The sequence below is a fragment of the Lithobates pipiens genome, unplaced genomic scaffold (genome assembly GCF_037356315.1).
Source record: "Lithobates pipiens isolate NorthernLeopardFrog02 unplaced genomic scaffold, aLitPip1_a1.2 Scaffold_16, whole genome shotgun sequence".
Classification (NCBI taxonomy): domain Eukaryota; kingdom Metazoa; phylum Chordata; class Amphibia; order Anura; family Ranidae; genus Lithobates; species Lithobates pipiens.
In genome coordinates this window covers 222977012-222991392 of record NW_027507748.1, presented here as the reverse complement: position 1 = coordinate 222991392, position 14381 = coordinate 222977012, and the positions used below count along the sequence as shown (strand labels likewise).

The 14381-nt window shown below is 45.2% G+C and overlaps 1 protein-coding gene across 2 annotated transcripts in view; it reads left to right on the top strand.

The window, feature by feature from the left end:
- LOC143982423 (mitogen-activated protein kinase 14) overlaps window positions 1–14381 on the top strand; it is a 114192-nt gene that overhangs the window by 34064 nt on the left and 65747 nt on the right. For both annotated transcript variants that reach the window (XM_077481114.1, XM_077481113.1), the window contains exon 4: window positions 9517–9628. In XM_077481114.1, the coding sequence (XP_077337240.1) occupies window positions 9517–9628 (112 nt within the window). The remainder of the gene's footprint in view (window positions 1–9516; window positions 9629–14381) is intronic.

Here is a 14381-nt window from a genome sequence, read left to right as displayed (position 1 = left end):
CTTAAAGCGTAACTTTACCCATAACAACTTGATAAAAAATAATGTTCTTTAGCAAGGAACATTCATTCCACATGAATAATTGCTACCAAAATGTGTGCTGTAAATTGTCTCCAGCATTGCTCCTGTTTTCTTGTGGCTGGGGGCTGCCATTTTGCTGAAGCCCAGAGCCCCTGAACAGCAGTAAATTATAAAGCAGAACTGAACCCATCGATTAACAGTTTAAAAAAAAAAAAAATACATTCCTGAAATGTTGGGATTATTAACTGTCACATATGCTTGTGTCCTCAACCAAACTGGAGGGTTTAATTCTGCTTTAAAGCTGTCAGATCGGCAACAAATTCAACAATGCCTAAAAATGAAGTATAGGCACTTACAGTTAAGTCCATATATATATTTGCATACAGGCACAATTTTCATACTTTTTGGCTCTGTATGCCACAGAATAAAATTAAAACAAAACCATCCAAATTTATTTTGAAGTGCAGACTTTCAGCATTAATTCAAGGGATTAAACTTAAATATCAAGTACAAATTTTAGGAACTGCAACCATTTTTATACACAGTCCCCCCATTTTCAGAGGCTCAAATGTAATTGGACAAATATAATCAAAAATGTTCATTTTTGTTATTTTGTTGAGAATCCTTTACTAGCAATGACTGCCTGAAGTCTGGAACCCATGGACATTACCAAGGACTGGGTTTCCTCCCTTTCTGTGCTTTGCCAGGCTCTAACTGCAGCTGTGTTCAGTTGTTCTTTGTGGGACCGGTGATATTATTACAGACACTTTTTTTGGGACCGGGTGATAATACAGTGATCAGAGCTAAGGAAGGGGTTTACACTAGGGGGTGATCAAGGGGTTAAGTGTTACCTAGGGAGGTGTTGCTAACTGACGGGGGACGGGCACTGGACTGCCGGAGTACAGAGAAATTGCCGTTCACTAGGAACAGACGATCTCCCTACACCCCTGTCAGAACTGGGATCTGTTTGTTTACATTGCGAGATCCCCGTTCTGGCTCAGTGCAGCAATTACAGCCTCCAGCCACATGGCATGAGCCTGCTATAGCTATTAAACAGACTGATGTACAGCTACGGCGATTCGCGCAGCTGAGCCAGCCTGCCGCAGAATCATACTGCGGCGGCTGGTCAACAAGCAGTTAAAGAGTAAAGCAGATTGTACAACTTTTTGAGGGTGTGGTGTGTGTGTGTTTTTTTTTTTTTTTTTTTTTTTTTTTTCTCATTCAACCTGCTGGTTGAATAAAAACACTCTCAGATCCTTGCGTCCACACAAGCGATCTGGCTGGTTTTCCAGCTGGGGCATTTGACAGAAGCCAGTTAAGCTGGATAGACCCTATACAATTTTCTGTAGATTTTTTTATTTTTTTATTTATCCAAACCATATAATATGGTTAAGGCTTTAAGGCCCCTTTCACACGATAAGCCCACTCTGATCCGCCTATCCGATTTTCGGGCGGATCCGAGCGGGCCGCCTATTCGCTCCTATGGGCAGGTTGGTGGCAGCAGAGATGTGTTAGGTGACATCCGCTTGCCATCCGAGTTGCTAAAAACAGACCTATGGCAATACATTCAGCCATCCATCTATTGGATCAAATGAGGTCTGATGAAAATGGACCGGCTGTCCGTTTTCGTCTGATCGCCCCATAGAAATCAGTGGGGCTCTGATGGGCCCCTCCCTGCTCAATGAGAAGAAACTGACCTGTCATCCGCCGGCTCAGCGGAAATCAACAGAGCGATCTCCCACTGATCTGGCGGACTCTGAGCAGATCCGCCCCGTGTGAAATGGGCCTAAGTTTCAATTTGTATGCAGACAGGCAGACCCTTGCACTACATGGTTTTGTTAAATCTAAAGGAAATCTGACAACACAATTTGTATAGTGTGTGTATGGGGTCTTAGACTGGCTTCTGTTGAACACAGGGGTACACACGCAAAATTCGTTGGGTTCCTGCTGAACCAGCTGATTTTTTTGGTTTGTGTGTACCCTGCTTAATGGCTCTTTTGTTAAAGAAAAAAATCCTTTCTGGGTGATCTATGCACATTGCAAGGATTTTAAGAAACATTGTAGCAGAATCCTACCTGTTTTTGTTCTTTAAAGGATAAGTTTGCTTTTGGGAACATGTTATGCGTTCCACTCATTTTTAGAATGGAACATGTTCCTGCTTCTGCACCTTTGCTCTCTGATTGCCCCACTCCGTGACAGCGGGTGGATCATCTTCTCCCTACACCTGCTGTCACAATTTGACAACAGTCTGGCCCTGTGGGGCTCCACCCACATGGCCGAATCATTCATTCACAATTTCTTTTTAATGGACTACAAATGCCATCAGTCATTGTACCTGAAGGCTTGTACCTCTCTAACTGTGAGGGCACTAATAAGTAATCTTCATTGATCTTCCTGCTTTCAAGTAACTGCCTGCATCAGTCTGCAGTACCCTTCCATTGCACCCATGATCTACTGGTCACAAGTGCAATACTCTGCAGACTCATTGGAGAGAAAAAATGTACACTTTTTTTTTTTTTTTTTGCAGGTTAAAAAAAAAAAAAAAGTGCATTTGTTTTTGTTTTTTTGTTTTTTCAAAAGGTAAACTTTAAAATGGTTTTCTCTTATATTCACCGACCGACACAGCTCCTCTCTGTAACCTAAATGGGTTGTATAGCCTGCCATTCGGAGAAACTATGCAAAATTGTTACACAATACACAGAACTGTACTCCCTCCTCAGGGGGGCGGGCCTCATGCTATCAACCCTTCCCACTGCTCCTAGCAGCTTCACTTTTTATTTTGCCTAGCAAGGAGAATGACCTAGGAAACCCTGCGGGCCTCTCGGTCCATATTTTTTGCTGCAGGTTTGCTGCTTTTTGCGCAAGATAGAAGATCTCAGGATCTTTCATCAACTGCCGGCTGGGTGACAGGCTGGTTAATGATATCCTTGTAGTCTCCCCAGTCTGGCCATCGAGCGTGAGCAGGCCGCACCTAAGGCTCGGCAAGGCCACGACATGCCTCAGCTCCAGAGGTGGTCGGTGAGCTTCAATGCTCCGGGGTATAAATATGACCGGGCTACTGATGTCTGGATCACAGTATACCGAGGCCAGCAGCCACCCTGTAACTGTGCAGGAGTGGGTCTGTGATGGAATGTCTCTCAGCTCTTCAGGACTGGTCAGTACGGTTCTCCCTGCTTCGGTGGTGTGAGCAGCTGTGCATTCCCTGGGGGGTCGATTCGGGCGCCACCTCGCCTCCCTATCTTCTCTCCCAAGTCCCTATCACCCCCCCTTCCCCCCCCTCTGAGGGGGGTGGCTGCAGGCGGTTTGTGTGGGTCGCTTTTTCTCACCTGTGGGGGTCTGTGCGGCTGGCGTTGGTCCTGGTCAAGGTCTGGGGGTCCCAAAACATGTTTATGGAAGTTATTCTGACTGTTAACAGGCAGCACGTTTTTATTTATTTGCTCTGTCACCGCATGGCGCCGTTCCGGCAGCCATCTTGGATTTGGGGAAAGCTATAAATTCCCCTGGTGAGCTTCAGCAGCCATTTTCTTTAGGATTCTTATTGATTACATTGGCGGCCATTTTCTTAAAGCCTGATCGCTTTTTTCACCGCTGGCCTCTTGTGCCAACATTACATGTGTTTTCTCTTGCTGCTTCCTGTATCCACTGTGTGTGCAAGACACTGGATGTCTCTTTGCTGAATGCTGAAGCTGCTCTGCAGATCGTTGCACCGCTGGTGGGAGCTGTTGCTGCTGACAGTTTTCTCCTCTCTGCAACTGGAAACCTCCTAGGGACTACAGGCACTGCTGTGGCTATCACAGAACACCCCAGGGTGCTGAGTCTAGCGCTAAGTACCCTCCCACCCCACCTTCACTGTCCTAAGTCCCCTTGCAGGTGGCAGACAGGCTAGGGTCAGCATGGCTTCAGAAACTGGTGTTTCTTCCCCTGAAATCCAGGCTATAGCAACCGGGTCACCTGCAGTTAGCGTGGCGCGCATGGACACCCTGACGGCGGTCGTCGCTTCCTATGTTGCGAAGATAGAGACGACGCGAAAGGTGCACGTAAGAGGCCCCTGCCCCCCCCCCCCCCCCCCCGTCCTCTGGGGAGAGCTCTGATGCAGACTCGGGCCCTGCTGCCGCTGGAGACCCCTGCTCTGACCTATCAGACGTGGCTGACCAGGACCGTTCAGATAGTGAGGATGATTCCCCGTCTGGGCACAAGGCGCTTGTTGGTGCACTTTTCACAGCTGTACGTCATACCCTGAAGATTCAGGAGCCAGCGGATTCCTCTGCTGATGTACTGGTCCCTTTTGGGTCCCGCAAGCCAGCACGTTCACCTAAGGCGTTCCCGTATTTGACTGATTATGACAAATTCATCTACAGGGAATAGGGTCACCCGCAACGGACCTTTTCGGTCCCCAAAAATTTAGCGGTGCGTTACCCCTTTGAGGAAAGCCTTCTCAAAGTGGTCGGCTCCTCCGGTCGTGGACCCCCCAGTATCTAGGTTAAATAAAGTATGATGATCCCGGTTGAGGGGACTCCTGCATTCAAGGATCCCATGGACAGGGAGTCCGAAGCAGTGGCTCGTTCCTTGTTCAGGTGTGTGGTGGTGCTGCTGCCGCGCGACCTGTACTGGCATCCGCACTGGTGTCGCAGACACTGACTGAGTGGGCAAAACTTTTGCACCGTGAATTTGGAGAGCAGAATGCCTCCCCTGTCTGCGTGGAACTAGCAGACCAACTAGTGCATGACCTTAAGTACGTTTGTAACTCGGCCCTGGATACTCTCCCTCCTGCTATCCAGGGCCTCAGTGACAGCCGTGGTGCTGAGGTGCCTCATTTGGCTGAAATGCTGGTCTGCTGACCAGGCATCCAAGAAAGCCCTGACGGATCTTCTCTTCCTTGGCGAACGGCTCTTTGGAGCCTCGTTGGATGACATTATTAAAAAATGCCACGGGTGGTAAGAGTACACTACTCCCACAGGCCAGGAAGGCTAAGGAGCCACGCCGCAGGCAAGGGCCCTCCTTTTCCGCTCACAAGCGGCTTTTTCGTCCGCCCGGTGCTTCGGCAAAACGACCCCAGCCCAATAGGATGCCCACGGACGGTCAGAGGCATCCCTGGAACCACAAGCCTGCAAACAAAAGTGCTACCACATGAAGGTTTGCCCCCACCCATGTCTCGGGTGGGGGGGGGGGTCGTCTTCGGGAGTTTCCAGTCCGTTGGACCTCCCGGTTATCAGACCAATGGGTCTGCGATCTGATTTCCACAGGTTACAAGATAGTTTCTCTCTTGGCCGCCAAACAGATTCTTTCCCTCCAGCATACCCGTGTGCCCGGTTCGCCGGGAGGCCCTGTTAGGGGCAGCAAGGGACTTGCTGAATCAGGGGTGATTGTACCAGCTACGGAATCGGAATGCTTCCAGGAGTTCTACTCAAATCTGTGGTTCCCAAGAAGGAAGGGGTACGTCCAATATTGGACCTAAAAGCCCTCAACCACTTTGTAAAAGTGCAGAGGTTCAGAATGGAATCACTTCGCTCAGTAGTCGCTGCACTCCATCGGGACTTCCCGGCGTCCTTGGACATTCAGGATGCCTACCTGCACATACCCATATGCCTTCAGCATCAAAAGTTTCTGCGTTTTGGCAGTCGGCCTTTTGGCCTGGCATTGGCCCCCCCGAGTCTTTACCAAGGTACTGGCTCCAGTGTTGGCATTGTTGAGACAACGTGGGATCGTGGGTTACCTAGACGATCTCCTCCTGAGAGCTGCTTCCACCTCAGAATTAGAGGAGGATGTGGCGATCACCTTGCAGTCCCTGCAAGCATTTGGGTGGCTGTTGAACCTAAAGAAGTCAGTGGTGGTACCAACTCAGCATCTGGAGTACCTGGGGTTACTATTGGACTCCAGGGAAGCGAGGGTTTTTCTCCCCTCAGACAAATTGCTGACTCTCAGATCTGCTGTCAAACTACTGATGAACTGCAAGTGGTCATCACTCCGCTTTTGCATGAGGATGCTGGGGCTGATGGTAGCCTCCTTCGAGGCAGTACCTTATGCCCAGTTCCACACCAGAGTCCTGCAGAAGGAGATCTTGACAAAATGGGACAAATCTCCGTTGTCCCTGGATCAGTAGATCTAGGTGAGCCAGCCAGTCATGGACTCCCTGATCTGGTGGTTGAGGTCCCCGTGATTCAGTCCGGAAAATTGTTCCTTCCTCTGAAATTGATGGTGGTTACTACGGATGCCAGTCTGTCCGGCTGGGGTGGAGTGATGGGGATTCAGTTGGATCAGGGCCTCTGGTTGACGGCAGAATCCAAGTTGCAGATCAATCTGCTCGAATTGAGAGCGATCAGGCTGTGCCTCCGCACGTGGTCAACGTGTGTTCAAGGGTGTCCGGCCAGGATACAGTCCTACAACGCCACGGCTGTGGCGTACATAAATCACCAAGGGGGAACAAGGAGCTCAGCCGCTGCTCGGGAGGTCACTTGCGTACTTCGGTGGGCAGAGCGACATGTTCCGGCCCTGTTGGCCATTTACATCCCAGGGGTGGAAAATTGGCAGGCGGACTATGAGTCGACAGATGCTGGACACAGGAGAATGGACATTGCATCCAGAGATATTCAGGCTGCTGTGCCTGAAATGGGGCACACCAGATGTGGATCCATTGGCCTCCCGGCTCAATCGGAAGGTGCTGAGATTCGTGTCCAGGACAAGAGATCCGTGGGCAGACGCTGGTGGCTCCGTGGGATCAGTACCAGCTGATCTACGCCTTTCCTCCGCTGAAACTGTTGCTACGTCTGCTTCGCAGTGTGGAAGCCGAGAGGATTCCAGTAATCCTGATTGCCCCAGATTGGCCTCAGCGGGCCTGGTACGCAGACCTGGTGCGCCTGGTGGCAGATGCTCCCTGGCGACTGCTGTTGAGAGTGGACCTCCTAGCTCAAGGTCCAATCCTTCACCCTGCTTTACCATCGCTGGCTTTAAAGGCCTGGCTATTGAAAGCCAGGTATTGAAGTGATTCCAACTATGCTGAGGGCGCAGAAAATCTTCTTCCAGGAAGATTTACCATCGTACTTGGAAGGCCTACATCTCCATGTGTGAGGAGAAAGGAGTGCGGATGCCACCCTTCTCTATATCCAGGATCCTTCTGTTTCTTCAGCAAGGTGTAGACCAGAGGTTGTCGTTGAGCATCATCAAGGGGCAAATTTCAGCTCTGGCTGTCTTTTTTTTTTTTTTTTTTCAAAGACCCCTGGCGTCTCATTCAATAGTGAGTACCTTTGTACAGGGGGTGCGACATGTAGTCCCTCCGGTGCGTCCTCGGTTACCTCCGTGGGATTTGAACCTGGTGTTGTCGGCGCTTCAGAAGCCGCCGTTTGAGAATATCAGGGAGATTCTTCTGCTGACCCTTTTCACAGAAGGTGGTCTTTCTAGTGGCCATCACATCGGCCAGGAGGGTTCCAGGCCTGGCGGCCTTGTCCTGCAAGTCGCCTTATCTGGTCATCCACAGGGATAAGGTGGTGTTGCGTCCGCAACCATCCTTTCTACCTAAGGTGGTCTTGGCCTTTCATATCAATGAGGACATTGTATTGCCATCATTGTGTCCTAAGCTGAAGCACCCCAAGGAGGTGGCCCTTGACGCTCTGGATGTGGTTGGGGCTCTGAAGGTGTTCTTGTCTGCCACAGCTTCCTTTTGGAAGTCAGACTCACTGTTTGTTTCGGTGGCTGGTCCTAAGAAGGGCATGGCGGTCTCGTCAGCCATCATTTCCAGGTGGATCAGACACATTGTAGTCCAAGCCTACGCCTTGAAGGGGCAGGTGCCTCTTTTTCCAGTCACAGCCCACTCTATAAGAGTAATCGGAACGTCTTGGGCCTTCCGACACCAAGCGTCTGTCGCTCAGGTGTGTAAGGTGTGACCTGGTCGTCTGTCCATACGTTTACCAAGTTCTACAAGGTAGACGTCAGTGCATCGGCTGATGCTGGTTTTGGCCGCAAAGTTTTGCAGGTGGCTGTGTAGTTGCGATTGATTTTTATTTTATTTTTTTGTTTTTTTTCGATAAAAACGCAGTACTGTTTTGGTTAATGCTCTGTTGCATTACCTTCGCAATATTGCGGTCTTGGGGATCACTCCTGTTGAGGATACCCGGTTATATGGTGGAGTTTTTCCACACACTGCTGTTTTTGTGTGGGTTTAGTTTCACTAGTTCCCACTTGACATGGTGGATGAAGTTTTTTGCAGTTTTTTTTTTTGCCCCACCCCTCGTTTGGCACTGCTTGGGGACGTCCCATTTAGATACAGAGAGGAGCTGTGTCGGTCGGTGAATATAAGAGAAAATAGGATTTTTTGTACTCAACGTAAAATCCTTTTCTCTGTAATTCACTGACCAACACACAACCCACCCCTCCTCCTTTTTTCTACGTTATACTGCTTGTTAACATACTGAAGCTGCTAGGCGCAGTGGGAAGGGTTGATAGCACGGGGCCCGCCCCCCTGGGGTGGGATTAAAGTTCTGTGTATTGTGTAACAATTTTGCATAGTTTCTCCTAATGGCAGGCTATACAACCTATTTAGTTAGAGAGGAGCTGTGTCGGTCAGTGAATTACAGAGAAAAGGATTTTACGGTGAGTACAAAAAAAAATCCTATTTTATGTTCAATTATGTCCTTGGAAAACTGATTCCTGAATGGGAGTGTCTATTCGGCTAATGCACCTCCCGTAAAAGTTGCAGTGTGTACATCCCTTTCGGAGTAGTTAACCATTGGTTAGTATCTCCCCAAATTAATTTTCTATTGCAGAGGATGCTTGAAAGTTTACTTATCTTAGTACAGACTTCTGGGAAAATCGGGGAGTTAACTATACAAGCAGGAAATTACTTTAATGGGTAAGTTCTGTACACCAGATGTGTATAGAATGCCTCTAGGTTACCATATTGCATTGAGTTTTACATAAAATTATTAATTGCTGCAGATTGAAAAGGAATGGTAATTTTAATAACTTTACTATATGACTTGCATAGCAATTGTAAATGCTATAATTTTTTTTTATTTTATTTGCTTTTTACTTTATTTTTTTCACAAAAGTGGGGTTGCCCTTTAAGCAAATAATAATCTCTATATTCTTTAGAAAACCCATAATGTTCTGTGACAGCAGTGTCATAGCTGTGTCCTGAATTAAATGGTAATGTTTAAAACAAAGATTTTCTATCAATTGTAATTCTTAAAATAAAACTTGTATGTTAATTCCAAACCATTTCATGGTAAAAATGTACTTGCATGTATGCTTTCTTACCTGCCAAAAAGAGTTCTACTTAAACAATCTTGTAGTATTCACACACCTGCCACATTATATACTGTAGTTACAGAAGGTAGCACTGCAGTTTTGCTATCCACAACTTAATTTGTCCCTTCCCTACTAATTGTATTCTGAAAGGGCAGCGTAATACTGGGGCGGTCCTCTAAATCTTTTTGTTGCAAGTTTCAATTTCATTTGAGGTTAGAAGCTGTTGCTAACCATCACTGTTTACCTTTTTATATCTAGATATCTGGTAACACATCTCATGGGAGCAGATCTTAACAATATTGTAAAATGTCAGAAGCTAACAGATGATCACGTGCAGTTCTTAATATATCAAATTTTACGAGGTCTTAAGGTAAGTAGATAGTTCATAGTTGATAAAGGGATCTATACCTTTTTTACCCTAGAAAACACAAAAAAGAAAACGCACATGCTTCCGTTGCACCTATGTGTTGAAAGTTAAAAAAAATGACTGCGAGCCGTGGCTTAGCTCCCCTATCACTGGTCTCATTTAGACTGCTACAGTGTTGATTCAGAGTGTATTAGAATTAATACTAATGTATAAGTGCTTTTTACCTTGGCACTCATTCTATTAGGATTTAATGAGTTCGTAACTTGGGTCGCATACATATGTTGCCAATTTTAGGCGGAAGATGCAGTGGATATAAAAAGTCTACACACCCCTGTTAAAATGTCAGGTTTCTGTGATGTAAAATAAATGAGACAAAGATAAATAAATTCAGAACTTTTTCCACCTTGTGACTTACAAACTGTACAACTCGGTTGAAAAACAAACTAAAATCTTTTAAGGATGGGGGGTAGTAAAAATGATAAACTAAAATAATGTGGTTGAATAAGTGTGCACACCCTCTTATAACTGGGGGTGTAGCTGTGTTCAGAATTAAGCAATCACATTCAAACTCATGATAGGATTCAGTACACACCTGCCATTTAAAGTGCCTATGATTAAACCCAAGTTCAGCTGTTTTAGTAGGTCTTTCCTGACATTTTCTTAGTCGCATCCTACAGCAAAAGCCATGGTCCGCAGAGAGCTTCCAAAGCATCAGAGGGGATCTCATTGTTAAAGGGTATCAGTCAGGAGAAGGGTATAGAAAAATTTCCAAAACATTAGATAGACCATGGAACACAGTCATCATCAAGTGGAGAAAAATATGGCACAACAGTGACGTTACCAAGAATTGGACGTCACCCCAAAATTGAAGAAAAAACTAGAAGACAACTGGTCAGGGAGGTTGCCAAGAGGCATACATCAACATTAAAGGAGCTGCAGAAATATCTGGTAAGTACTAATTGTGTGGTACATATGAAAACCATCTCCTGCATTCTTCATATGTCTGGGCTATGGGATAGACTCGCACAATGGAAACCTTTTCTTATGAAGAAAAACATCCGAGCCCGTCTAAATTTTGCAAAAACACAACTGAAGTCTCCCAAAAGCATGTGGGAAAATGTGTTCTGGTCTGTTGAAACACAACTTTTTGGGCACAAGTCCAAAAGATATGTTTGGCACAAAAACACTGCACATCAAAAGAACACCATACCCACAGTGAAGCATGGTGGTGGCAGCATCATGCTTTGGGCTAGTTTTCTTCAGGTGGAACCAGGGCCCTTTGTCAAGGTTGAGGCAATAATGAACAGTTCCAAATACCAGTCAATATTGCCACAAAACCTTCAGGCTTTTGCTAGAAAGCTGAACAGGAACTTCATCTTTCAGCATGACAACGACCCAAAGCATACATCCAAATCAACCAAGTTATGGCTTATCTAGAAGAAGATTCAAGTTTTGGAATGGCTCAGCCAGAGCCATGGCCCGAATCCGATAGAAAATTTGTGAGGTGATCTGAAGAGCACTGTGCACAGTAGATGTCCTCACAATCTGACAGGTTTGACATGTATTTGCATAAGAAGACAGGGCTGTTAGAATCATACCCAAAAAAGACTGAGTGCGGTAAAATCAAAAGGTGCTTCACCAAAGTATAAGTTTAAGGGTGTGCACACCTGTGCAACCATATTTTTAGTCTTTTACTTCCCTCCACTGAAAAGATTTCAGTTTGTTGTTCAACTGAGTTGTACAGTTTCTAGGTCACATTAAAGGTGGAAAAAGTTCTGAAATAATTTTATCTTTGTCTCTCTGTTTTTTTTTTTTTGTTTTTTTTTAAAGCAGCTGTCGGCTGCTTTATTGAAAACTATAGATGGGGATCGGTGCCTGTAACTCCCCCCCCCACTGCCGCACCGATCATCCCTGACTGCCCAATTATCTGATCAAGCATCGGAGTAGTACTTGCGCAAATGCTTCATATCAGGACAACCCTAATTAAAAGTCCATAACAGTCCTGCAAACTATCCATACGATGGCAATGGTATCAAGGAGGTGACCAAACATGGCATCAGCAGGAGAACCCTTGAGAGTGAAGCAGGAACTCTGAGCATATAGAAAAAACACTGGGGCACCAGACTAAGTGCCAAATTAGAAACACCTTGTTTTATTAAAAATAAGACAAAGGGCAACTCAAATACTAAAAGATTCAGGTATATAAACCATTGTCAGGTGTGGAGGGTCTCCCAGGGAGCCCAGGTTGGAAAGTGACAGCTGAGTGGCTGTAACGGAAGCACCAGGAAGCACCCGACCACCGCAATTACCAGCATGGAACAAAAGATGGTGCCGTCTCAGAAATGGCATTAGTGGGAGGCCATACTGCCGTGTATGGGGGCGGTAACTAATTTTGAAGCTTCCGCTTCTTCCTCCAGACCCACTTGTCTCCTCATTCACAACAATATCTGAAGTTGTTTCCCGTCTGGTGCCATCTTGCGTTCCACACTGGTCATTACGGCATTCAACTGCATACTGATGTTTCTATTATAGCCACTCTGCTGCACCATTGTCTCTTTCCAACCGGGACTTCTCGGGAGACATTCCATGCTTGGCAACGGAGGTGTGTGTGTATGTGTGTGTGTGTGTGTGTGTGTGTGTATATGTATATATATAATATTTGGAGTCCTTTTAATATGGCCGGTGCCCTTTGTTTTATTTTTAATAAATCAAGAACTTTCTAATGCTGCAGTCTGGCGCCCCACTGTGTGTGGGGGTTTTTTGTTTTATTTTTAATTTATTAATTTTTTTATACTTGAAGTCTCTCATTGTGTTTGCCATTTCTGCTTTCATCTGATGCCCCACGCAGTGTTTCTGCTTCATACTGCTGTTAGAAGCCTTTATGTTCCTGGCTGTGTCTATATACCTTTTTTATTGTTTTTGGGAAAACTTAAAAACCTCTAACTATTTGGGGGGAAAAAAGACTGAGCTTCCATGCAAATGCGTGTGTTTTTTTTTTTTTTTTTTGTGTTGCATGAAAGAATGCAACATAATGCAGCATAATTTTAGCGCCAACCTAATCTAAAGAACCTGCATATCCCTCTGATATATATCTGTATGCAGGTCTGCTTAGGTGGGTTGCCTGCATGGCACATTTCCCTATAATTAAATAGAAATATGACCCTTCAACATTCAGATTGGCTCTTTAAAATTGTAGAGGAAATGGTGAAAAATATTTCCAAACTTACTTGACTATATATTGTAGGAGCTTAAGTGTTTTTATATTGTAAAAAATGAATACACAATAAATGTGGTGAGCAATACCTATGCATTCACATAAGGTACATCTTGCCTGCCTAAACCCCCCCCCAACTGCAGTTTGCATACTTGCCTGAACATCACAGTGCTGCTTACTTGGTCTTTAAAAACTGTTGCTGAAATCTTCCTTGCGGCTAGCCTCACCACAAAAACTTGAATGGGGTCATCTTCTGAGGCAGCAGACACTCAGGATGCAGGCCTCATAGATGTCTGTGGGTCTCTGGCCAGCAGCATTGCAAATTTCAGCTACAAAATGTTAAGATTTTGGCAGTCTGCTCTTATTGGATTCAGGTAGGTATACTTATTGGGTGTAAGGAGTGGGATGCTTGTGATCGGGGGGGGGCTAGACTGGCAGGATAAACTGAACTTATGTGATAGTACACTTATTGTGCCACGGTCAAACACTGATGGAAACTGAGCCTCTTTCTGGGATTTGTTTTACAAGTTAAACGCTTTTTGTTTTTGTTTTTTGCTAGAAAATTACTTGGAACCCCCAAACAGTATACTTCCTTTTTTTTTTTTTTTTTGTTCACCCTAGAGAATAAAAATGCGGTCGTTGCAATACTTTGTCGCACCGTATTTGCGCAGCAGTCTTGCAAGCACAGTTTTTTTTTTTTTTTTTTTTTTTTTTTTTAAATACACTTCTTTCGAATAAAAAAATAGGACGACAGTAAAGTTAGCCCTTTTTTTTTTTTTTATATGAAAGATAATGTTGCGCAGAGTAAATTGATACCCAACATGTCAGGCTTCAAAATTGCGCCTGCTCGTGGAATGGCGACAAACTTTTACCCTTAAAAATCTCCATATGCAACGTTTAAATTTTTTTACAGGTTGCCTGTTTTAAGTTACAGAAGTAGAACTAGGGCTAGAATTATTGCTCTTGCTCTATCGATCACAGCGATACCTCACCTCATGTGTGGTTTGAACACTGATTTTTATTTTTATTTTATTTTATATGTGGGTGCTAGTCACACATGCGTTCGCTTCTGCACGCAAGCTGTCGGGACGGGGCGTGGTTTAAATCATTTTTTTTTTGCCTATTTATTTCACTTTTTTTTTTTTTTTTTGACAGGGCCTCTTAAATATGAGATCTGGGGTCAAAAAGACCTCAGATCTCATATTTTACATTAAAATGCCATACAAGAAAAAAAAATTGGCATTTAAAAAAATTGCCATTTAAAAAAATTAAAAAGAAAAAAAAAAAGGCCCTTTTTAAGAGCTATAGGCGGAAGTGACGTTTTGACATCTCTTCCGCCCTGCAACTGCAACGATTTGTCTCCATGTCAGGCCATAAGAAGGACCCGATCGCCGCTGCTGTCTCCGGTAAGCGGTGGAGGGCATCGGCTGCCACTGATGAAAGTGATCTCACAGCGAATCCACTGCAGAGACCACTTTTATCTTAAACTGGACCGCTCGCTAAAGAAGTTAGCTGCCATAACAATGATATCCTCTTTCAATG